The 27007-nt window shown below is 44.6% G+C and overlaps 1 protein-coding gene across 1 annotated transcript in view; it reads right to left on the reverse strand.

Annotated features, from left to right (window-relative positions):
- Positions 1–27007, reverse strand: part of ASTN1 (astrotactin 1) — a 328148-nt gene that overhangs the window by 36131 nt on the left and 265010 nt on the right. The window contains exon 17 of the mRNA XM_007165368.2: positions 3153–3421. Coding sequence (XP_007165430.2) covers positions 3153–3421 — 269 coding nt within the window. The remainder of the gene's footprint in view (positions 1–3152; positions 3422–27007) is intronic.

The following is a 27007-nucleotide window of genomic DNA, read 5'->3' on the forward strand; positions in this document are numbered from 1 at the left end:
AGAGGAGAGTGAACAACTATATAAACACTAGGACAGTAGGTGATGCATGATTTAAAAGATGTATGCACACATACAGTGGGAGCTACATGAAGGAACATCGGGTTGGCCTGGGAGTGTAAGGGAGAGTCATGTTTGAGCTGAAACTTGGAAGTAACAGTAAGAGTTTGCCAGTGGCAGTAATGTGGGAAAAGGTACTTCTGGGAGAAAGAGTTGCAAGTCTGAAGGGCCAGATGCATGGGAGAAAATGTGTTTTGTTTAAGGAGGTACAAGGAGTTAAATTTTGGAGGATAAAGCACAAAGTATAGAGTGGGTACAGCCTAACCATGTAAGCGAAGACAAAATCGGAGCGTGAACTGCCCTTGTAATGATGTGCTAAGGACTTTAGATTTATTCAATAGATTCTGCAGAGCCACTGAATTACCTTGCTGCTATATGATCAGAAGTCCATATTAGACTTAAGACTAATTAGTTAGATGACTCTGACCCGTCTAACAGGGAAACCAGTAAGAAGGCTACTGTAACAAGAAGATGGGGGCCTGATATTACAACGGATGACTGAAATAGGCTGTGACAGGGGGTATAATAAGAAGAGGATGGATTTGAGATATTTGTGGCCCTAGGTGATGGATTAGATGTTGGGGACAAGAAAAGTCTAGGAAGCATCCCTGGTCTCCAATTGGGGCAACTTGGTAGAAAAGAGTGCCATTCACTGAAGTGGAAGCACAAGCAGGTATAGTTTAGGGTGGAAGGTGGTGAGTTCAAGTTTGTTGGGTTTGAGACACCTGGTTTGTTATATGGTTTGACCTACTTGTTTCTAAATTGCAATCACAGACTAGACTGAAATATGGCATTGGAGATTATTTAGTCCGACAGAAGGAAGACAATGAGGCCAAGAGGTTGGAAAACTGGCCCGAAGATCTACCAGACAGGTAGGGATAGGAACACACCGAGTTACTAACGCCAGGACTTAGCTCCCCTCCACTGGTCCTTTGCTTCATCACTCCTCATCTCTATTCCTTGGTAGAAAGGGCACAATAAGAAAGAAAAGTAGAGGAGTGGAGAGAATGGTGAACACAGAAAATGTCTAAGGAAGAAGAGAGAGAAGAAACAGATATGGTGACTGAACTCCTGCTCAGGCCACCTTTCTATGTGTTTGGAAATTAAAGGTTCAAAATATGGCCAGATGGGAGGTATCTCTCAACCACTCTCCTAAGACCAGTGCAGGGAGACAGGGAGGGGCTAAATTCTGGCAAGCAGGGGATCCAGAAAGGGGCGTTGCTAAAGACAAAACTTCCTTCAGCTTCCTCATTCTGCGGGTACTGACCCGACGGGAAGCAGGGGCTCCAGGCCCCCCTCTCCCACCAAGCTCTTGCCTGTCTGCAGCTTCGCATGCCCCATCCCATAGGATGGTTCTATGCGTGAGCTCCCTGATTCTGCTGCTCCCAGCCAAGTGCACAGGAGCTCCTGGGGTACCAACTGCAGCAGCCTTGGGTGCTCACGGAAGACAGAGTGGGACAGGTAAGGGGAGGGCTGGGCATTGGATTAAAAGCACTGCAGCTTTGGGGTTTCCATGGTGACACAAGCCCCTCCTTCTCCTCATCCTTTCAAGCCCACCTCCAGTGGTCTCTTCTCTCCCACTTCTCTTCCCATAGTCACTTCTATCAGATTGAAGAGAAACTTGCAGGCCAAAGGAACAATTTATCGTTTTTGTTCCTGTGAAAAACCTTATTTTCCAACACTCAATGAAGTATCTGTAGCAGAGGCAGAGAGGCGAGAGAAACACACACACATGCAAAATCCCTCCTGTTGGTTTGAGCATCGCCTATGAAACAAACTGTGACGCACCAGGTGTCCCTTAAAAGAGAAAAGAGAAAGCAATTATCACCCCACCTGGAGAGACACACCTTTCAGACAGGCAAGCAGCTCACTGCTGTGACTCTACTATATCTTTTCCCCAAAGTGGCTTTGCCTAGTCTCAGAAGTCCCCCACCCTGAGCTTTTGTGTTTTTTATCTTTGTCATTGTTGTTGTTGTTGTCTGTGTTTTGACCCGCTCTGTTCTTAACGTCCTTGAGAAGATCAGAGAGCTAGGAAATGAGGAAAGTCACTGCCTCTGCTGCATTTATTTAGCTTACCCTTTTGGGTCCATTCATTTCCCGCTAGCACCTTGGGAAAGGGAGGGGCAGAGGAAAAAAAAGGAGTGGCTGGGGAATGTCATGACCCAGCTGCATAACGTAAGGCGGAAAGATCTGCATGGACGTGGAGTTTTGTTCTTTTTTTTTTTTTTTTTTAAAGGATTTTCTTATTTATTTATTTATTTATTTATTTATTTTTGGCTGTGTTGGGTCTTCGGTTCGTGCGAGGGCTTTCTCCAGTTGCGGCAAGCGGGGGCCACTCTTCATCGCGGTGCGGGGACCGCCCTTCATCGCGGTGCGCGGGCCTTTCTCTATCGCGGCCCCTCCCGTCGCGGGGCACAGGCTCCAGACGCGCAGGCTCAGCAATTGTGGCTCACGGGCCCAGCTGCTCCGCGGCATGTGGGATCTTCCCAGACCAGGGCTCGAACCCGTGTCCCCTGCATTAGCAGGCAGATTCTCAACCACTGCGCCACCAGGGAAGCCCCTGGAGTTTTGTTCTTAAGAGTCAGAGTGATGGGCAGAAAACCAACCCCCTCCAGACTAAGGTGGGCAGATCCTTCCCTTGGGGATCTGTACCTAATGTGCTCCTTCTAGCCTGCAGACCCAGTCTTGGATCAGTTAGGGGAGCTGGTCCACCTGCCGTGCCAACGAGGGGGTGGTACTGTTGAGTCCCCTCCCACAACCACCCCCTGAGGCTTTCTGAACAAAGCTTTGGTGACTGTGATTGCTATGCCTCCTTATCTCCCTTCTTCCTTCCAGCCCTTGTTGCTCAAAGACCTGTACAAATGCCAAGCGGTGACTCCTGACTCATCACCATGGGTGTTGCAGATGCATTGATTTGATTTAATATGCAAAAATGCAAATCTAAGCAAATTAGGTGGCTGGAGTAGTTAAATAAAAAGTCTCACTCTCCATATTGTAGCGTTGAGCTCAGCTGACCCTGTCACCTCCTCAGGCCATTTGGAAAGCCCTCTGTTGTTGTTGATGCCACCTTGAACCACGAGTCCCAGGCCTCTTACCCTCTGCGTCTGGTTGTTGGTGACCAGTTCATAGATGGGGGCTGCTCTGGTCACCTCCAGCAGAACTGGCTCGGCAGGGGTGTCAGGGCTGGATGTCACATGACACAGGGGGCAGGACGAGGGGCACCGTCCCTTGCTCTGGCACTCCATGCGGACTCCAGCCGCCATGCGTTTGGTGCCAGACTCTGACAAGCTGGCAATGTATTCTGGGAATGTCAGCACCTTGGGGTCTCTTTCCCGCTCCTCTGACTCGTCGGATGGGGAGTTGCCTGCCAGACACAAAATAAAAAGCAACAGTGAGGGAGGCGAAAGAGCAGGGACTTGCATGGCCTCGTGGCCCCTGAGTGCTAGACTCAAGTCCTTGAGAGGTCAGAAAATGACTCTGAGGGGGTAAGAATGTGATGCTGTTATCCCACTCAATTTGGGGAACCCATCCTCCCAGAAACCCACACAGCTGGAAATGACCCTTCCAAATGTGAAAGCAGGTTTTCTTCCTTTCTGAGAATCATCAGCTCCACGGATCCTTTCAGACGGATGCTTCTGCAGTATCTGTTGCAGGATTTATGGCTGTCATCAATAATATAAACAGTAATAGCAGTGATTATTCTATGAATCATTTTCTTCATCTAAAAATGAAGATATTAATAATACCTACCTCTAGCATTGGGTTATAAATAAACAGCCAACTATTTTTAGAGCACAAAACACAATGGCTAGTGCATGTTGAAGCATCCTCATCATAGTTTCCATCATAACTATCAGTAAGATTTATCAAGTCTGTTCGGTGAAAGTGAGATCTGTTACAGATCTCCCTTAACCCCTATAACAACTCTCCGCATGAGCTCTGTCATTACACCCATTTTATAGATGAGGAAAGCGAGGCCAAGAGCCTCAAGATCACACAGCTAGTGTACAGTGAGATCTGAAATTTGAATCCGGTCTTGTCTGATCCTAAAGCCGTTAAGTCATAGGGAATAACAGGACTTCTCTGCTTCATTATTAATCAAGGTATTAAAGATACAGAGGGAAGTTTGACTTGTTCAAAAAGATTTGCACTACAAAGCCTGAAAGATGGGTCCACATTGCCCTTGATTGATGAGTAAAAGGTATTTGGGGAAGCTCTTGATTTACTTTTGGTGACAAACATTGGAAATGCCTACCAGAAGAGTTTTTCCCTATGGAAGAAAGCATTGCTTGATATTTCTCTTCCAAGCCTTCATGATTTTTCATTTAATTTATTAAGTCTAAAGAAAGATGGAAGCAGAATCTGCTAACAAAAAGCTTTGGGTTCCTTAGGAGATCCCTGGTCCTTTGTGCACAGTTGTATGTCCGAACGTGAAACAATTTCAGGGAGACGGCTGGGCTTTTGGAAACAATAGGCAGACACAGAATGTTCCTTCTGGTCCTCAGGCTCATCAAGAGTGCCAAGCTTGAGGGACCAGATCTTTGGGGAAACTGGTTGGAAGGATTTGCAAAGAGGTTCCAGAAGGTAATTGTGAGATGCGACTTATGACTTCATAGCAGAGTTCCCTCTTATGGGGCTCAGGGAGCACTACTATTCTCCCCTTGTTTGTGATGTAATGTAAGACGGTTTGGAAGTGTCCAGAGGCATTTCAGCACTGCTGTTTCCCACAGGAGTGTCATCCCTGTGCAGATGAGGCATTTTTACCAGCAGCTCCATTGACACCAGATTCCTTCTGGTTGCAAAGGCAAAGACTCACTTAGAAACTATAAATATGGACTATAATTTATTTCACACGTGCATTTTGTTTAATAACGGATCAAAGATTGAGCTCAAGCCCTTGCTAGGTTATAAGAGAACTGCATAACCGCACACACCAAAACCAAGAATGATGACCTCCAACAGGAGGTCCAGAAGCCCACACCAGCTAGCCCCAGAGTCAACTCCAAGCCAGGTGTACATCTTGATTGACATTCAGGCTCATGAAACTCAGTGAACCCCACTGGGAGGGTTCGTAAAGCGGCCACGACCTGGCAGGACTCTCCTCACCCACCCTCTGGCCAGGTCTCCAATCTTCTTCAACAGGCTGTATGAACTGGGCTGCGATAAGTGGGCGTGGGGTGAGAGCTTTGCAACTGTGATGTGATTTCTAGAAAAACAGGCCCTCGTTTTTTTTTTAAAAAAAAAGGAAAAAAATCAGTAAAGAGACCATGCTTCTTTTCAAGATAAGATTTAAAACATTTCACTGTGCAAGCCTTGCCGGGGAGCTGGAGGGTCTCTTGCTGGCCCTCCTGACCCTCACAAGCATTTCATTATCCATCCACGTGTCATCTCAACCTCCCGGTTGAGAAAGTATTCAACAAAGAGGCTGCGAAAAGCATTTCTAGGAAATGACCACTAGATGGTGATATCAGTTCTAAAATGACTTCTGTGAGAGGAAAGAAAAGGCGTGATCAATCCGGTGTGGCCACTTTGGTACCACAGAAAATAAACTTACGGAAAAGTAACACCTGGCTACTTAAAAAAAAAGTCATGGTACAATTTCCTTTCAATCAAATAATAAAAAGCTGAGTAAAACAAATCTATAAAACTTATCCTAAAGAGAAAAATATAGAGTGAGAGACGTAAGTGTGAGCGACACAAGATAAGGAAGGGAAAATAAAACTCTAAAGGGAAAATAAAAATCCCCCTCCATATCCTTCACATGGAGTATAGTTTACTTCAAGGGGGAAATAATATGCCACCAAATTTCTCTCACTTTTACTCCCCAAACACCCAGAAACTACCCCCGCACCCTACATACACATCCGTATATATGACATATAACCCCTGCCCATTCATCACTTAGGGTGCACCGTCTGACAGACAAATTGGGCCACGAGAGGGCACTGCAACCCCAAATGCAGTCGAGCTGAGTTACAGCCTCCCTGCCCTCCAGCGCTGCATCATTAAGGCTTGTAATTGCTGTAAACATTTGAGGGGCTGCTCCCCTTGCTTCCGTCTTCTGGCTTTCCCAATTAAAATCAAGATGCAACTAATCCCCTTCAGTATCCTTCAGCCCTGGATTGGTGTAAGATTAGGACGTAGAGAAGCACAGGAAGGGGTTTACAGAGGAAGATGGTGTGAGGCCACCAAACTCTTATTTTCATCAGAATTGTATTTTCCTTCTCCTGATAATATTCAGGCCCATATGGAGCAGGCCCTGCTGGAGGCCAAGACGAATCGCCCCTCTGGTCCCCTCATCATGCAGGATGGAGCTGTCTAGAGAGGAGTGAGATTTACACAGAAGTAATGAGCAGCTAACTCCCCAAAGCCATCTATTCAGGCTCCAGCGAAGAATAGATGTGTGTGTATGAGAGAGATTTTTCAAAAAGGAAATGCATTTTCCATGCGCCATTAAAGATACAATCGGGAAATACTCCTTAAAACGATGGAGTCCAGTGGTGAAAGCCCAGATAAATCTCCCTTTGCCCAAAGACAGCACCAATAACCATCGTGTCTGTGGGGAGTGAAAGAGTTCAAACGTAAAAGCTTCAGGACAGTCTGAGCTTTGACATTTGCTTTTAACCCCCAGCTCAGTGTTGGAGTGGGTGGTGGCGAGGTCTGTGTGTGGAGAGTGGAGGGAAGAGTCTCTGCCTTATTTCCTTATGGTTCAATGGCCACCTTCCTCCATTGTCCACTCCAATGACAGTCCTTTCTTACTTCGTCCCTCTGCTGCCCTCTAGATCCTGGGTAGAAATGCTCTAGTAATTTGAGACACTATCTTGTTTCTTAATAAAATGAATATTCTATTTCAACAAATACACAGTTTCTGGACAAAAATAAGCTACAATTAAGGTCTTAAAAGAATATAACTGACAAAGGTAACTTCTGACCAAGAATACCCAAGTGTGCCCGCCCCACCCCCCCAACTCAGCCCTGTTTGCAAAATTCACCCTATTGCTCTCAGGGGAGGCTCTGGGGTCCTCATCACACTTAGCTTTCTTACAAGTAGAAGAACAGCCAACCTGGAATGTCGTTAACAACCCCAAAACTGCAAAGCATTCTGCAAATACAGTTTGCTATAAATAAATGCCATTTGCTTTAGGCTAAATCTGTATCCTACAGCACACAGTGGATGAATTTCCCCAATAGAATATTGTGGTATGAGATTATTGGCATCCTCAGTGTTCAAAATCTCTTTGTGGATGTGCCTGTGGCCTTAGGCATGTACCTACTGACCCACCTAGACTCAGGAGCATAGGAGGATGATAAAAGTCACTGACCATCCTCATGCAGGGTCTGCTCTGCTGCTGGAAACTGACAGGTCATGAAGGTGAATTAGTTGTTATGAAGTAAATTGGTACCATTCCTGTAGGATTCTGGGACTGCTTAAGAATCTCTCTCCTGAGTTGGTGCCCAAGGCAATGAGATGCTAATGACATCACAGCTAGAACTACAGAGGCAGTTCATTAGGCAGCCAAGAAAAATCAAATGCAAACTTGTCAGATCCCAGCTTTTGGAGACAGCTTAGGACCCACAGGAAAGAAAGCTTGACATGGGGTAAATGAAGCACAGCCATAGTGAACTGCACCCTGAAGCCCACGGACACCCTGATTTCCATGACCTACCCCCACTCCCACTCCCCCCATCCCAGTCTACTCCTGTTCACACCAGAAATCCTGATGTTACCTGAATTCACATTTCCACCCATGTACCCAGGCTCAAATCAGCCTCTTAGGGTGTTTAATTATGTCTGTAAACAGAGAGGGTCAGGTCGCTCTGGATGGCCTTAAATTGAACTCCTAGACCTGCCAAGAGACACTTTCTGAGACCTGACCAAAATACAATACGATAGATTCATAATCAGGGACAAGTGGATAGGGTATGACCCGGCCACTTCTCTCTACACCTCAATAGGAGATAATGGGTGCTCTGGGGGCAGGGATTGTGTCTTCTTCATATTTGAAACTCCTTTCCCTGGTTTAGGTGTATATATCCATTTCCATATCTCTTTCTATCTATGTCTATCTATATATCCATAGATATATATTTTTTTTTTTTGGAGGGAAAAGGGGAGTGAATTAGTAAGTCATGACCACAGATTTAAATTTTAAAAACAAGTCAAACATAAAGAATAAAGCCAACGCATCTGTAAATAGTCTCTAGCCCCTTGCCAAAGCTTCAAGCAATCAAGTAGAAAGAAAAAAAACGTTATCTGATGACAGCCAAAGCTACATTTCTAGCTGGGATTGCTTCCCCAAGTATAACAGAACTTAATATGCTTGCTTGGAAATCCATCTGAATGTTAAATAGGCACCTCAAACTCAACGTGTCCCAAACTGCAGTCCTCATGTCTCCACACCCTCCCAGCAACCTGTTCCTCCTTCCGTAGGTCCTTGCTCAGCAAAGGGCATCAATTTCCCTATTGCTCGAGCCAGAAATCCTGGCTTCTTTGTGGGTTCCTTCTTGCTCTCCCAATCAATCTTAAATCTATGTACTTTACCTCCCCCAAGTCATCCACTTCTCTGCAAGGTCTGAGTCAGACTGCCTGGGCTTGATTTCTGACTTTACCACTTGTTAGCTGTGTAATTTGGGGGCAGTTTCTTAACCTTTCTGTGCCTGGGCTTTCTCATACATAAAATGGAGATGATAATAATAACTGATTTAGCAAGGCTGTGGTAACGATGGACTGATAAAATCTATGCAGAGAGTTTAGCGGAGCTGGGACATCATGAGTACTCTCTAAAATTAATGATTCTCACAATGCTTGTCTACTTACCTACACTGCTGCCAGCCACACCATCAAATGATGGGCTCCTTGAAGGACGAAATTATGTCTTGTTCGCCACTATAATATCCCACAGTGCCTAACATGTAACGTAACTAATGCATTTGACAATTCATTAAACAAATATTTATGGAATGCCTACAAATGTTTGTCCAACTAATAAATCATTTATAATGACTTGTATACAAAGTGACTACTCCCTGTGTTCTGCAGGTACTAACTAGACAGGCTGGGTTTAATTTCATTTCTCACCTTGCTGTCCTGGGTTCTTTTGAAATTTTCTAGTTTTCTTCGAAGAAGAGAGACATCAACTCAGAGTGAGTTCCGCTACTTTCATGTACAAACGGGAATTGGTCAGAGATAATCTAGTTGCAAAGATTTGAGATAATATTGCAAAAATACATTTTGCAAATTTTGAAAGTATACACACATATCTCAAAGGTTACTAATGTGCACTGGGTAATCACCTTGGGACTTAAGGATTTACGCTTAAGAAAAGGGGTAGCCGATTGTGGCGCTGAAGAGCAGACAGTGATTCTCCTGTGACTATAAAATGTGAAAAAGTTGTGGTCACTAATGTCACAATGTGTCAAAAGGCCGTGATTGGTGTCCTGGGCCTGCGGGGCCATGGGTACCAGTAGCTGAGCTGGAGGTACATTGCTGTGGGGTTCTAGGCAGCTCTGAGAGCTGAGCGATAGCATTGTACTGGGATTCAACATTGTGTGGACCACTTCACCAGCAAACAAGGCAGTGTGACAGCAAGAGAGAGAGGCATTCTGGACCCCAAGGACGGTCACAGAGAACCACGCCTTCTGCACTTTTTCTACTCTGCCCAGTCTCAGCCTGCACACTGGAGCCCATCCACCTTTCCCACTACACATTCATCAACTACCCATTAGCTCAGAGGAAGCACATCTTTCTTTTGGGATTAAATACTAGACAACTGGGCTTCCCTGATGGCGCAGTGGTTGAGAATCCGCTTGCCAATGCAGGGGACACGGGTTCGATCCCTGGTCCGGGAAGATCCCACATGCCACGGAGCAACTAAGCCTGTGTGCCACAACTACTGAGCCTGCGCTCTAGAGCCTGCAAGCCACAACTACGGAGCCCACGTGCCACAACTACTGAAGCCTGCGCGCCTAGAGCCCGTGCTCTGCAACAAGAGAAGCCACCACAATGAGAAGCCCACTCACCGCAATGAAGACCCAACACAGCCTAAAATAAATAAATTTAAAAAAAAAAGAATACTAGACAACTATCCAACATGTTCAGAAACAGTCCCAATTCCACAGAGTTTATACTCTTGTCCTTTCTTACAAATAAATCCACAATTAAAAAATAAAAATCCTTTGTCAGGATGTATCCTTTGTGTTCTAAAATTAAAGTTACATTAAGAGGTACAAACTACTAAGTATAAAATAAATAAGATACAGGGATGTAATGTAAACCAAAAAAATATTAAAGTTACTGAACACTTCAGCTCTAGTTCTTTGGTATTCCTTCAGGAAATTTCTGGAAATAGCAGATCAGATGGTCTTTGTTATAAGCATGAACAGCATGTCTGGGTGTGGTGAAGTCCAGTGTAATAGTCAGTGGTCATCAAATACCCACTGGGCACCTCAGCAAAGCACCATTAACGGGGACGTTCAAGAAAAGGTGCCTTCTGGAAAATTAAATGTTTTGTTTAACTGGCACTTAGCAGAAAATGCTTAGTTTTCCTCCAGTTCTTGTTGACATTTTTCTTCTCTAAAAATGTTGTTTTCCAATTTTCTGCCTCCCTCATGAAGCATTACCTACCAAACAGAATTAAACCTTTCCCCAAGGCGCCTGCAGGTGATGATTTTGTTCATCAATTATGACCATGCAGATGTGGAAGCTGTAGGAGACAGAAAGAAAATGGTATCTCGTCCCCATACGGCTCTTAAAAAGTGGATCAATAACATAAGGTTACATTTTCTGAAGATTGCCCCCCTCTTAATAGGCATGTTGTCAAACAAATAATTGCCTGGTTGAGGGTCCTGTTTCAGTAGGTTCATGTGAAATTGAAGTTTTGGTGTAGCTGCAGTGCTTTGTCTTTGCCAAAAGCTGTTAGTCAGCTTTGATGTGGGAACAGTTTTAATTTCATAACAAATTGACAAATTGGCCAAAGCCTCCGTCAGCCTCTTTTTGGTCAGTAATAGTGATGTTCCATTTGGGATGAGAGGTTGAGTCCAAGAAATAGCAGGAGAGCAGCCTCTACCAAGGAATCAGTAAAAACACAAAGATAGCCTTTGTCTGGCAGTGACCCCAAGTGCTAAAAAAAAAAAAAGTGACCTCTTTTCAATCTTAAACTTAGTGTGAAAAGGAAAATATGAAGACAGCCCAGTGATGCAACCACCACTTTAAAGATGCCTGAATATGCATCTCTAAACAGCCCATGCGTCTCAAGAGGAACAAAAATAAAATCCAAGAATTCCTGGGAAGCCTTAAAGCTTTTACTACAAAAATGAGCTCTTCTAATCAGCTAGACTGCTCGTCCCCAGTGGGCAAGAAGCTGCCTCTGTTTTGTTGGATCGTCGCGGCTCTCACCCAGGCCCTGCACTTGATAAGCGTTCAACAAACACACAGGGATGGAAAGAAGCAAAAGGTTTTTAGCTCTTTCTACTCTCTGACTGCCTGCAATTCCTCAAGGCTGCAACCCAAAGCCTCATTAGGATTCATCATAAAGGCCAGGCCAGGAAGCCTGAGTGGCTCAGAGGGATTGTCCGGAAGCACCTGCACAGAGCACTTAGTGCACACGTGTGTGGGCTGTGGGAGACCCGGTGGATATCACTGTTGTCCCAACACACCCTAAAAGTGTCTTTCTTTCCCTTTTCCTTTCTTTCTCTCTCTTTCTCTCCCTTCCTTCCTCCCTCCCCACCTCTCTTTTCTTTCTTCCCTCCTTCCCCTCTCTTTCTTCCCTACCTTCCATCCTTCCATAGATATATATATATATATATGCCACTCTGCTCCCATCATCCCTAGCAGAAGGTACTTAGTGCCCGTGTCCAGAGGGGTACCTACCACACTGTAACAGACTGAGTTTAGTTTTATGTCTCGTCCGTCCCACTCGCTTCCAGGGTGGGACTTGCTCATCCCTGCATCCCTAGAGCCCAGCACCTGGTACTCTGTAGGTACTCCCTATCACAAATTGTAATAAATTTGTGTGTGCATTGTCTAACACCCACATTTATAATGTTTATATGATTCCGGTTTTTCATTTGCCTGTTACAGTCTCATTTCTTTATTCACCAAATGCCTCTCATGTGACTCTCGGTGGACGGTCAAGTTCTTTGTTCATATCAGATCTTTCCTGTTTCGTTTCCTAAGGCTGCCATAACAAATGCCACCACATGGGTGGCTTAAAACAACAATTTATTTCTCCAGTTCTGGGGGTTAAAAGTCGAAAGCCATGGTGTCGGCAGGACCACAGTCCCTCTGAAGGCTCTAGGGGAGGACCCTCCAAGCCTCTTCTGGCTTCTGGCGGCTCCTGGCAATCCTTGGTGTTTCTTGGCTTATAGCGGCATCACTCCAATCTTGGCCTCAGGTGTTACCTGGCCTTCTTCTCTGTGTGTGTGTGTCCAAATCTCCCTCTGCCTTCTCTTATAAAGACACAAGGCCCACCCTAAATCCAGGTTAACCTCATCTAAATTACATCAGCAAAGACCCTATTTCCAAATAAGGTCACAGTGTGAGGTTCCAGATGGACACTGATTTTGGGGGGACGCTATCCAACCCACTGGAGCAGCCTCAGCCTCTAACACTGTGACACTGACAGTCAGCCCTGCCCTGCCCCACAGCCAGTGACGATTCATTGGCTGGCCATCCATCCCCTTGACCTCCTCCCAGCACAACGGGAAGAGGGAAGAAGTTTCCAGCTCCATCAGCGTCCCCAGCCCAGCCGCAGCTGTGTGCAGCCAGATTGAAGATGGCCCCCAAGGCCTCAGAGGATCAAGAACCAGCCCTGAAGCCCTGTCCTTTGGCTAAATCTCAATGACATCAGGGTCCCCCATCTCATCCACAGGCCAGCTGATGATTCTCATGTACCTCCTCCTGGTAGGGAAGAGGAGAACAGGCCAAAGGGACCTGGGCCACAGAGGCTGTCCCCTTAACTCATTGCTCCTGCCTCTCCAAACTCCATCATAAGGTAGATTTCTCTGTGAAACGGATGAGCATTGCCAGACTTTTTTTTTTAAAGTATAATTATCAATATGAAGACTACTGATGATAACACCACATCTTATAGCTTACAATGCATGGTATCGTTTTTTTATCCATTTTCTTTATTTTTTGAAAATTCAACTTGTGATTCCAAATGGTAAAGATAGTTAAAAAAAAAGTTAATACCTTGTTGGCTTGATACTAAATTTATTGTAGTTATTATTCCAATAACTATCCATTGCATTAAAGCTTTTTCCAAAGCTGCATAAATAAACAACCAAACAAACAAACAAACCTGACATACAGATTCAGAGTCACAGCCTTCCGGATGTCCAGAGCTGCAGTAGATTATCCCTGCTGATTCGCTACAGACAGAGCAGCATGGAGAGAGGGAGGGGGAGGGAGGACGAGGCTGGGAGAGAGGTGAAAATGAGGAACACCCGTGGGATTAGTTATTTTCAAATCTCCATTAGCAGAAAGACCACGTGAGGAGTGGGCAAGCTCAGCGGGCCACCAGGAAAGAACTTTCTGTGCCCCTGTCTGGAGATTAAAGGCTTTTTTCCCCCCAGCCTTGTTTTCCAGTCTGGAAGGCTTAGATGAGAAGCCAAGTGTGCACCCCCCAGACCACTCAGGAGCCGGTGCCTTCCCTCTTTCCTGGTCCTCCCCAAGAAGGAGCCAGAAAAACACAGGGGAATAGCCTGGGGTCAAGTAGAGGGAGAAAACTGTAATAGAAACAGAGAGAGTGTAGAGAGCAGGGAGCTCCCTGCACCAGCTTTGGCCTCTGCTAATGTTGAGGGCTCCACTGGGGGCCTCTGTGAGCTTCCTGCCATATCCACAGAGTGAAATTGACGCTTCCCTTTGTTCACCACGCGGCGTTATTTCTCAGCTGGGCGTGCCCATGAGCGCCTTTAGCTTTGCCAGGACCATCAGCCCAGCAACATTCTCTTTGTGATTCCATTTATTCCATCTCTTCTCCTATTGGCTCCAGCTCCTACCTCGTCACCTCTTTTCTTTCTCGCTTCAAACCTGGACAAGAGGAGAACAGTCTGGGGACACCCCGTGACGATTCTGAAATGGGTAAAACTGACATATGACCATTACTTGCCTTGTCTCCACGTTACAAAAACTCGGCAGTACATTGTGTGCAGAGTGTGTGTGTGTGTGTGTGTGTGTGTGTGTGTGTGTGTGTGTGTGTGTTCGGGGTGCTAACCTGAGTTACCGGGGCAGGTGGGAGTCCTCGGGGCTCCACAGCGAGAGATTTGATGCCTTGCTGGATGCTGCAAGGACTCACTTATAAATATCTTTAACTAGCAAATGGTCTAGAAATTTTTAATAAAAATATTATTCAATAATAATACTACTCCAACCGGCAAGGGAATGTTATAACGGTCTCCATTTTCCTCTCGATGCTCATCTAGCTTCTGTTTTGCAAATGAATTTGGATGTTAAATCCTTTTGTTGCCCTGACCAATTTATTCTGCAAATTAACTATATACGAGAGGACTTAAAGTCCATTACCACTTAGCTTTGCCTCACTGAAGTTTATGCTGCTTTCCTGCTCCTCGGAGCCCTGAGCTCAAATAGACTATGGCTCCTGATGGTGATTTTGGATTCCACGCGTGTCCCACACCTCTTGGTCCTCTTGAGTTTAAAATGCACTGAGGAGGCATGTCGGAAGATGGCGGAAAAGTAAGACGCGGAGATCACCTTCCTTCCCACAGATACAGCAGAAATACATCTACACGTGGAACTGCTCCTACAGAACACCCACCGAACGCTGGCAGAAAACGTCCGACCTCCAAAAAGGCAAGAAACTCCCCCCGTACTTGGGTGGGGCAAAAGAAAAAAGAAATAACAGAGACAAAAGAATAGGGACGGCACCTGCACCAGTGGGAGGGAGCTGTGAAGGAGGAAAGGTTTCCACGCACTAGGAAGCCCCTTCGCGGGCGGAGACTGCGGGTGGCGGAGGGGGGAAGCTTTGGAGCCACGGAGGAGAGCGCAGCCACAGGGGTGCGGAGGGCAAAGCGGAGAGGTTCCCGCACGGAGGATCAGTGCCGACCAGCACTCACCAGCCCGAGAGGCTTGTCTGCTCCCCCGCTGGGGCGGGCGGGGCTGGGAGCTGAGGCTCGGGCTTCGGTCGGATCGCAGGGAGAGGACTGGGACTGGCGGCGTGAACACAGCCTGAAGGGGTTAGCGCACCACAGCTAGCCGGGAGGGAGTCCGGGAAAAAGTCTGCAGCTGCCGAAGAGGCAAGAGACTTTTTCTTCCCTCTGTGTTTCCTGGTGCGCGAGGAGAGGGGATTCAGAGCGCCGCCTAAACGAACTTCAGAGACTGGCGCGAGCCGCAGCTATCAGCGCGGACCCCACAGCAACAGGGGCGCAGAGGAAAAAACGGAGAGACTCCCGCACAGAGGCTCGGCGCCGAGCAGCGCTCACCAGCCCGAGAGGCTTGTCTGCTCACCCGCCGGGGCGGGCGGAGCTGGGAGCTGAGGCTCGGCTTCAGTCGGATAGCAGGGAGAGGACTGGGGCTGGCAGCGTGAACACAGCCTGAAGGGTTTAGTGCACCACAGGTAGCCGGAAGTGAGTCCGGGAAAAAGTCTGCAGCTGCCGAAGAGGCAAGAGACTTTTTCTTGCCTCTTGGTTTCGCGGCGGGCAAGGAGAGGGGATTCAGAGCGCCGTCTAAACGAACTCCAGAGAAGGGCGCGAGCCGCGGCTATCAGCGCGGATCCCACAGCAACAGGGGTGCAGAGGGAAAATCGGAGAGACTCCCGCACAGAGGCTCGGCGCCGAGCAGCGCTCACCAGCCCGAGAGGCTTGTCTGCTCACCCGCCGGGGCGGGCGGGGCTGGGAGCTGGGGCTCAGCTTCAGTCGGATCGCAGGGAGAGGACTGGGGCTGGCAGTGTGAACACAGCCTGAAGGGGTTGGCGCACCACAGCTAGCCGGGAGGGAGACCGGGAAAAGGTCTGCAGCTGCTGAAGAGGCAAGAGACTTTTTCTTGCCTCTTGGTTTCGCTGCGCCCAAGGAGAGGGGATTCAGAGTGCCGCCTAAACCAACTCCAGAGAAGGGCGCGAGCCGCGGCGATCAGCGCGGACCCCAGAGACGGGCGTGAGACGCTGGGGCTGCTGCTGCCGCCTCCAAAAAGCCTGTGTGTGAGCACAGGTCACTCTCCACACCGCCCCTCCCGGTGGCCTGTGCAGCCCGCCACTGCCAGGGTCCCGTGATCCAGGGACAACTTCCCCGGGAGAACGCACTGCGAGCCTCAGGCTGGTGCAACGTCACGCCGGCCTCTGACGCTGCAGGCTCGCCCCGCCTCCTCTGTACCCCTCCCTCCCCGCGGCCTGGGTGAGCCAGAGCCCCCGAAGCAGCTGCTCCTTTAGCCCCGTCCTGTCTGGGCGGGGAACAGACGCCCTCAGGCGACCTACAAGCAGAGGAGGGTCCAAATCCAAAGCTGAACCCCAGGAGCTGTGCAAACAGGGAAGAGAAGGGGAAATCTCTCCCAGCAGCCTCAGAAGCAGCGGATTAAAACTCCACAAACAACTTGATGTACCTGCATCTGTTGAATACCTGAATAGACAACGAATCATCCCAAATTCAGGAGGTGGACTTTGGGAGCAGGAGATATTAATTTTTCCCCTTTTCCTTTTTTTTTGTGAGTGTATATGTATATGCTTCTGGGTGAGATTTTGTCTGTATAGCTTTGCTTTACAATAGCTTTATTTTACTTCACTATATTATAGCCTCTTTCTTTCTTTCTTTCTATTTTTTCTCCCTTTTACTCTGAGCTGTGTGGACGAAAGGCTCTTGGTGCTCCAGCCAGGCATCAGGGCCGTGCCTCTGAAGTGAGAGAGCCAACTTCAGAACACTGGTCCACAAGAGACCTCCCAGCTCCACGTAATACCAAACGGCAAAAATCTCCCAGAGATCTCCATCCCAACATCAAGACCCAGCTTCACCCAACGACCAGCAAGCTACAGTGCTGGACACCCTATGCCAAACAACTAGCTAGACAGGAACACAACCCCATCCATTAGCAGAGAGGCTGCCTAAAATCATAATAAGGCCACAGACACACCAAAATACACCACCAGACGTGGACGTGCCCACCAGAAAGACAAGATCTAGCCTCATCCACCAGAACTCAGGCACTAGTTCCCTCCACCAGGAAGCCTACACAACCCACTGAACCAACCTTAGCCACTGGGGACAGATACCAAAAACAACGGGAACTACGAACCTGCAGCCTGTGAAAAGGAGACCCCAAACACAGTAAGATAGGCAAAATGAGACGACAGAAAAACACACAGCAGATGAAGGAGCAGGCTCAAAACACACTGGACTTGACAAATGAAGAGGAAATAGGTAGTCTACCTGAAAAAGAATTCAGAATAATGATAGTAAGGATGATCCAAAATCTTGGAAATAGAATAGACAAAATGCAAGAAACATTTAACAAGGATGTAGAAGAACTAAAGAGGAACCAAGCAATGATGAAGAACACAATAAATGAAATTAAAAATACTCTAGATGGGATCAATAGTAGAATAACTGAGGCAGAAGAAAGGATAAGTGACCTGGAAGATAAAATGGTGGAAATAACTACTACAGAGCAGGATAAAGAAAAAAGAATGAAAAGAACTGAGGACAGTCTCAGGGACCTCTGGGACAACATTAAACGCTCCAACATTCGAATTATAGGGGTACCAGAAGAAGAAGAGAAAAAGAAAGGGACTGAGAAAATTTTTGAAGAGATTATAGTTGAAAACTTCCCTAATATGGGAAAGGAAATAGTTAATCAAGTCCTGGAAGCACAGAGAGTCCCATACAGGATAAACCCAAGGAGGAACACGCCAAGACACATATTAATCAAACTGTCAAAAATTAAATATAAGGAAAACATATTAAAGGCAGCAAGGGAAAAAAAAAACAAATAACACACAAGGGAATCCCCATAAGGTTAACATCTGATCTATCAGCAGAAACTCTGCAAGCCAGAAGGGAGTGGCAGGATATACTTAAAGTGATGAAGGAGAAAAACCTACAACCAAGATTACTCTACCCAGCAAGGATCTCATTCAGATTTGATGGAGAAATTAAAACCTTTACAGACAAGCAAAAGCTGAGAGAGTTCAGCACCACCAAACCAGCTTCACAACAAATGCTAAAGGAACTTCTCTAGGCAAGAAACACAAGACAAGGAAAACACCTACAATAACAAACCCAATACATTTAAGAAAACGGGAATAGGAACATACATATCGATAATTACCTTGAATGTAAATGGATTAAATGCTCCCACCAAAAGACACAGGCTGGCTGAATGGATACAAAAACAAGACCCATATATATGCTGTCTACAAGAGACCCACTTCAGACCTAGAGACACATACAGATTGAAAGTGAGGGGATGGAAAAAGATATTCCATGCAAATGGAAATCAAAAGAAAGCTGGAGTAGCAATTCTCATATCAGACAAAATAGACTTTAAAATAAAGACTATTACAAGAGACAAAGAAGGACACTATATAATGATCAAGGGATTGATCCAAGAGGAAGGTATAACAATTGTAAATATTTATGCACCCAACATAGGAGCACCTCAATACATACGGCAAATACTAACAGCCATAAAAGGGGAAATTGACAGCAACACAATCATAGTAGGGGACTTTAACACCCCACTTTCACCAATGGACAGATCATCCAAAATGAAAATAAATAAGGAAACACAAGCTTTAAATGATACATTAAACAATATGGACTTAATTGATATTTATAGGACATTCCACCCAAAAACAACAGAATACACATTTTTCTCAAATGCTCATGGAACATTCTCCAGGACAGATCATATCTTGGGTAACAAATCAAGCCTTGGTAAATTTAAGAAAATTGAAATCGTATCAAGTATCTTTTCCGACCACAACGCTATGAGACTAGATATCAATTACAGGAAAAGATCTGTAAAAAATACAAACACATGGAGGCTACCCAATACATTACTTAATAACGAAGTGATTACTGAAGAAATCAAAGGGGAAATCAAAAAATACCTAGAAACAAATGACAACGGAGACACGACGACCCAAAACCTATGGGACGCAGCAAAAGCAGTGCTAAGAGGGAAGTTTATAGCAATACAAGCCTACCTCAAGAAACAGGAAACATCTCGAATAAACAACCTAACCTTGCACCTAAAGCAATTAGAGAAAGAAGAACAAAAAAACCCCAAAGCCAGCAGAAGGAAAGAAATTATAAAGATCAGGTCAGAAATAAATGAAAAAGAAATGAAGGAAACAATAGCAAAAATCAATGAAACTAAAAGCTGGTTCTTTGAGAAGATAAACAAAATTGATAAACCATTAGCCAGACTCATCAAGAAAAAAAGGGAGAAGACCCAGATCAATAGAATTAGAAATGAAAAAGGAGAAGTAACCACTGACACTGCAGAAATACAAACGATCATGAGAGATTACTACAAGCAACTCTATGCCAATAAAATGGACAACCTGGAAGAAATGGACAGATTCTTAGAAATGCACAAACTGCCGAGACTGAACCAGGAAGAAATAGAAAATATGAACAGACCAATCACAAGCACTGAAATTGAAACTGTGATTAAAAACCTTCCAACAAACAAAAGCCCAGGACCAGATGGCTTCACAGGTGAATTCTATCAAACATTTACAGAAGAGCTAACACCTATCCTTCTCAAACTCTTCCAAAATATTGCAGAGGGAGGAACACTCCCAAACTCATTCTACGAGGCCACCATCACCCTGATACCAAAACCAGACAAAGATGTCACAAAGAAAGAAAACTACAGGCCAATATCACTGATGAACATAGATGCAAAAATCCTCAACAAAATACTAGCAAACAGAATCCAACAGCACATTAAAAGGATCATACACCATGATCAAGTGGGGTTTATCCCAGGAATGCAAGGATTCTTCAATATACGCAAATCAATCAATGTGATACACCATATTAACAAATTGAAGGAGAAAAACCATATGATCATCTCAATAGATGCAGAGAAAGCTTTCGACAAAATTCAACACCCATTTATGATAAAAGCCCTGCAGAAAGTAGGCATAGAGGGAACTTTCCTCAACATAATAAAGGCCATATATGACAAACCCACAGCCAACGTTGTCCTCAATGGTGAAAAACTGAAACCATTTCCACTAAGATCAGGAACAAGACAAGGTTGCCCACTCTCACCACTATTATTCAACATAGTTCTGGAAGTCCTAGCCACAGCAATCAGAGAAGACAAAGAAATAAAAGGAATCCAAATCGGAAAAGAAGAAGTAAAGCTGTCACTATTTGCAGATGACATGATACTATACATAGAGAATCCTAAAGATGCTACCAGAAAACTCCTAGAGCTAATCAATGAATTTGGTAAAGTAGCAGGATACAAAATTAATGCACAGAAATCTCTTGCATTTCTATACACTAATGACGAAAAATCTGAAAGTGAAATTAAGAAAACACTCCCATTTACCATTGCAACAAAAAGAATAAAATATCTAGGAATAAACCTACCTAAGGAGACAAAAGACCTGTATGCAGAAAATTATAAGACACTGATGAAAGAAATTAAAGATGATACAAATAGATGGAGAGACATACCATGTTCCTGGATTGGAAGAATCAACATTGTGAAAATGACTCTACTTCCCAAAGCAATCTACAGATTCAATGCAATCCCTATCAAACTACCACTGGCATTTTTCACAGAACTAGAACAAAAAATTTCACAATTTGTATGGAAACACAAAAGACCCCGAATAGCCAAAGCCATCTTGAGAACGAAAAATGGAGCTGGGGGAATCAGGCTCCCTGACTTCAGACTATATTACAAAGCTTCAGTAATCAAGACAGTTTGGTACTGGCACAAAAACAGAAATATAGATCAATGGAACAGGATAGAAAGCCCAGAGATAAACCCACACACATATGGTCAACTTATCTTTGATAAAGGAGGCAAGCATATACAGTGGAGAAAAGACAGCCTCTTCAATAAGTGGTGCTGGGAAAATTGGACAGGAACATGTAAAAGTATGAAATTAGAACACTCCCTGACACCATGCTCAAAAATAAACTCAAAATGGATTAAAGACCTAAGTGTAAGGGCAGACACTATCAAACTCTTAGAGGAAAACATAGGCAGAACACTCTATGACATACATCACAGCAAGATTCTTTTTGACCCAGCTCCCAGAGAAATGGAAATAAGAACACAAATAAACAAATGGGACCTAATGAAACTTAAAAGCTTTTGCACAGCAAAGGAAACCATAAACAAGACCAAAAGACAACCCTCAGAATGGGAGAAAATATTTGCAAATGAAGCAACTGACAAAGGATTAATCTCCAAGATTTACAAGCAGCTCATGCAGCTCAATAACAAAAAAACGAACAACCCAATCCAAAAATGGGCAGAAGATCTAAATAGACATTTCTCCAAAGAAGATATACAGATGGCCTACAGACACATGAAAGAATGCTCAACATCATTAATCATTAGAGAAATGCAAATCAAAACTACAATGAGATATCATCTCACACTGGTCAGAATGGCCATCATCAAAAAATCTAGAAACAATAAATGCTGGAGAGGGTGTGGAGAAAAGGGAACCCTCTTGCACTGTTGGTGGGAATGTAAATTGATACAGCCACTATGGCGAACAGTATGGAGGTTCCTTAAAAAACTACAAATAGAACTACCATATGACCCAGCAATCCCACTACTGGGCATATACCCTGAGAAAACCATGGGTCAAAAAGAGTCATGTACCAAAATGTTCATTGCAGCTCTATTTACAATAGCCAGGACATGGAAGCAACCTAAATGTCCATCGACAGATGAATGGATGAAGAAGATGCGGCACATGTTTACAATGGAATATTACTCAGCCATAAAAAGAAATGAAATGGAGGTATTTGTAATGAGGTGGATGGAGTTAGAGTCTGTCATACAGAGTGAAGTAAGTCAGAAAGAGAAAAACAAATACAGTATGCTAACACATATATACGGAATCTAAGGGGAAAAAAAAAAAAAGGCCATGAAGAACCTAGTGGCAAGACGGGAATAAAGACACAGACCTACTAGAGAATGGACTTGAGGATATGGGAAGGGGGTGGGGTGAGATGTGACAGGGTAAGAGAGTGTCATGGACATATATACACTACCAAATGTAAAATAGATAACTAGTGGGAAGCAGCCGCACAGCACAGGGAGATCAGCTCGGTGCTTTGTGACCACCTAGAGGGGTGGGATGGGGAGGGTGGGAGGGAGGGAGATGCAAGAGGAAAGAGAAATGGGAACATATTGTACATGTATAACTGATTCACTTTGTTATAAAGCAGAAGCTAACACACTATTGTAAGGCAATTATACTTCAATAAAGATGTTAAAAAATAAATAAATAAATAAATAAATAAAATGCACTGAGTGGACCAGGCTCTTTTCAGCTCCTGGTAACTTGTGCCCTCTGTTATCAGACTCTCTGGTCTCTGCAGCTGCCTGTCCAAACTTAATGAAACTCTCATTAGAAGATGGGGTTTCACCCAGAGCTTCAACCCACACTGGTCTGTGTGGGCCACCCAGTGGCTCAGCCTGGTGGCAACACCATTTGTAGATGGTGGAAAGAGCCGGATACATGGGAAAGCAAAGGTTGCAAGATGAAGAGGCCGGCAATGAATGGAGCATGGCTGCTAAGCCCATGAATATCTTAGATTGTATTAAGAAAGTGTAGTGACCAAGGTGATGGAGAAAGACAGTGCCTTGTCAAGCCACACGCCTTGAGTTGGTTTAGGATTGAGTGTCACAAGTGGGGAGAGACTGCAATGAAAGGCCAGGCAGTCAGGATTCCGGGGCACCTGGACACAGTGTCATATGAACACTGGCTGAAGGAATTGGGGCAGTTAGAATGGATGCAGGGAGACTTGGAAGCAGACTTAGTAGTGCTCTCTGTAAATATCTGAAGGGTTGTCATGTGGAAGAGGGATCTCATGAATTCTGTATATCTCAGAGGGCAGAATGAAGATCCAAGGGAGGGATCTTATTAAGTGAGAGGGAGTTGAGTTGACTGAACCACAAATTTTCGTTGAGTGCTACTATGTATCAGGTACAGTACTCAGTGCTAATGTACACAGATAAATAAGAAAAAAGAAAGCTCATTTTCCAGTGTGCATGGTGGGAGGAGTAGATAGACAAGGAGACAATGATACGACAGGGAGTGATATTATAGGCATGGAAGACAGGCTTTGGGCACACCTAGGAGGAAGTTTTGAAACCTACGGCTGAGGGTGGGGAAGCTAAAGGAAGCCTCTTGATTCCTTCAAGGACAATTTTTATATTAATTTATAACTGATACCAAGTAGGATGGGCAGCCTTGGAGATGACGAGCAGCAGGGTTCCTGTAGATGCCAGACAGCCACTTGTCAGGGGTGTCACAGCAGGGGGAGCATTTCAGAAGAATGAGTTCCACGTCCCTTTTTTTTTTTTTTTTTTATGCTTGTAATTCATGGTTCATTACAGTCAAAGGATACAGATTAAGATCAGCAAAGAGAAAAGTCCAGGAGAAACTAGATGTGAGCTTCCAGTGGAGTCATATAGACAGCGCTAAATGTTAAACGTCTATTATCCTGTGACCTGATCTTCTCAGTATTTCCTTAAATCAGCAGGGTGGAGTGGGGGATATACATGTTACCAGGCACACCAAATGGTTCTGACTTCAGATAACATGTTGGAGGTCACCAAGAGTCATTTATTTTATAAATATCGTCAGAACACTTTTAAAAAATTCTACAACTCACCCGAGTATGTAAAAGAGATGAAAGTCAAGAAGAGACTCCTTAGGCATTTAGCATCATTACTGTTTAGTAAAAATAAACAACTCTATTGTTTATGGAGTCATTCAAGCATCTTCTCAGAGCCCCAGGGTACAAGCAGCCTAATCTGAAAACTACTGATTCAGACTCTGATGACAATGGCCTGAACTGTTCCAGAAGTAACCAAGCATGCTCCCCAGCCAAGAGGACCGCATGCTGGCCCTGGGAAGGGTATTGCCACAAGGAGCAGATTCCAACTGGCCATCTACGGTCACCTTGCCTGCTGGATTTTGCTAGAAAAAAGCACTGTGTGGTCAGTCTTACTTTAGGTATGTAATAACGAAGGTCAGAAAACTTTTATACTCTTGATCAAAAATAGACCTACTCAATCATGCATGTTCATCTCATAAAGAAAGGATTTCATGGAAAGTGAAAAGGAGGGAGCACCTATGCAGACAGTTCCATGCAGGGGGACGAAAAAATGAGGGGCAATTGTAGAAGCCAGACCTAATACTCTTCTTCAGACAATGATTAAAAGGTGTGTATATATCAACAAATTCCACTGTTAACTCATCTAATTCAAATACCATAAGGAAAACTTAATCATGACGTTCAACCCAGGAAAGTAACGTAAAATCATAGTGGCAGTTACTTCCCTGAATTCTTGTAATTATAGTAGATACTAAAATAATTATAAATGCTAAAAAGACATAACTTTGTGGTTTCTTCCTTGAAGGAAGCTCTTACTCGTGTAGCAGGGCCCAGTTGGCAGTTACGATAACCAATAAAGATAACCATCTTGTCTCTTTCCCCATTAAAGCCAAGGTCTCCTATAATGTCTAACTCTCTCTCATGCACACACATGCTTTGTTTTTTTCCATAAAGAGATGACTGGGCAGTGATTTACAGGGAATAGCAACAGTCACAGCCCCAGAAGCCAGCCAGCCAGCCAGACATGGCCCCACTCAGCCACCGAGCCAGCAGAAGCTCCCAGACCCAACGGTATATGAGGACATGGTCTATGAGGAGGCCAGAGTCTCTGGGACCCTTGAGGTTGGACCACCAGTCAAAGTGGGAAAGCAGATGTCTGGTCCTGGAAATGAAGGGGAAGGCCATTGAGGGGTGCAGCAGTCCTTCTGGTCTCAGAGTAAGCACCAGAGGCAGATGCTGGGAGCATGTCATATCCCAGGCTCCCACCTCAGCTGGCAAAGACCCATGTTCAAATTCAGAGCTCAGAGACTTATCATAATGCTTCACCACTTTGAGCTGAAGTTTCCTTATCTGTAAAATGGGTTTATAACAGAACTTATCTCATCTCATAGAATTGTTCTGAGATTAAATGGGATAATAAAGGCAAAGCCCTTAGCACGGCCTCTGGTATCTTAGCTTTCAATGGCAGCCATTGTTCACCATCATTACTCCATCGCCTAGCACAGTCTTGGCACCCAATAGGTACTCAATAAATACATAATGATTTTTCTTAAATTGATGCTCAAGAAAAACAAAACAAAACAAAACAAAAACCAACCAAGGATCTCTATGGGCTAGAGATAACAGAATACTCAAGAATACTCAGTAACAGGGACTAAAGTAGCAGGCTTCAAGTCTGCAGGAACTTAACCCACCAAGGTGGCTATAAAGTCAGTTCCTACATAGTAAAGGGATCAGAAGTCCCTCACATTGTGGGGAAACAAAACTAGGATTGAGGAAGGGCTCCAACACTTGCCCCCCAAAATGAGGCTGAGAAAGCCATGACTTAGTCCAGACCTTTGACAGTCCCAAGCTGCCTGACTGAGCTGGCAGGAGGTAGCAGAGACAGAATATGTCTGAGTCACTGGCTTCAGTACTGGAGTCACAAAGTCCCCAAGAGCCCCACGGGATGGGAAAGAGGGAAGGAAGATATGCCATTAAATTTATAATTCGTTTATGACAACATCCTTCCACGTACAGGTTTGATGCATGACATCAATCGAAAGATGTGGTTGGTTGTCTCTCAGGCATCCTTGCTATTGACGGCAAGCCTGTTCAGAGTGACGTGATCTCTACCATCCCAAGGGGACCCTCAAGGCTGCAACCAATTTCTCTGGGAATTGGGTGATTCTTTAATTAATGTTAGGGGGGAAAGGGGTAGAAAAGATGCTGAGCTTTAACTAATTCAAATAAAAATGCTACACTAGTGGCATAAGATTAAATTTTGATCTCTCAGACCAACCTTTCAAGTTACAAAATATTTCTCCCTGAAATGCAATGCTATTTGGATGGTGCTTGCATGGGGTAGATAGTTTATAAATGCTAGTATTTCAGGACCTCCACTCCACGTCTTGAATGATTATTTATAATACTTAGGTGTTAGTACTAAAAGAGTGCTAGGATTTTTAGATTCTTTCTTATTTTCACAGAAAAGAGAGAAAGCAAATCCCTCCTAGGTATCAGCAAGATCTCAGGGGTATCTTTCCCTTGTATCAATCTGGAATCAAAAACCCACAGAGAAATACAGAAAATAAGCCACTTCAGATATATTAAGTCATGAATTCTATCTGTTTCTAAAGCTTGCCACTATAGGGTCTTGTATTTAATTTTCATTCCTATGGTAACAAGTCTACTGGAGGATAATTCGGATATTTGTCTCTATTCTAGTCTAATGCCAAACGAATAAAGGAACAAAATGGAAAGAATATCTATCCTTATGTGCATGTGCACGCATGCACACACACACACCCCCCTAACAAAATACAACCTCTCTCCCAATGCCAGGAATTTAAAGGGTGTCAAGAAAGCTGAGAGACTAGGACCCTTTTAAAATGATCGATAAGAAAATTCATCTTTAACTTCTCCAAATCCCTGAGGCACATCTAATTTTGTACTTTCAGAAATAGTAGGAATCGAACGTTGTCAACAAGTAACCGGTGCTGAAATTTTGTGTGTATAGTGGTAAGTACTCATTTCAAGGTTGTTACCATTATTTATTTTTTTGAGTGTACATCTTTTTAGACCCTTTTTATGTTTCTGTCTTCAGACTCCCAGGACTTTCTTTCCATCGCAAAGTTGGTTGACATCAGGCAAAATCAGAAGACCCAAACTGGAACTCAATTCAATAGAG

Source organism: Balaenoptera acutorostrata, chromosome 1 (assembly GCF_949987535.1).
Source record: "Balaenoptera acutorostrata chromosome 1, mBalAcu1.1, whole genome shotgun sequence".
Classification (NCBI taxonomy): Eukaryota; Metazoa; Chordata; class Mammalia; order Artiodactyla; family Balaenopteridae; genus Balaenoptera; species Balaenoptera acutorostrata.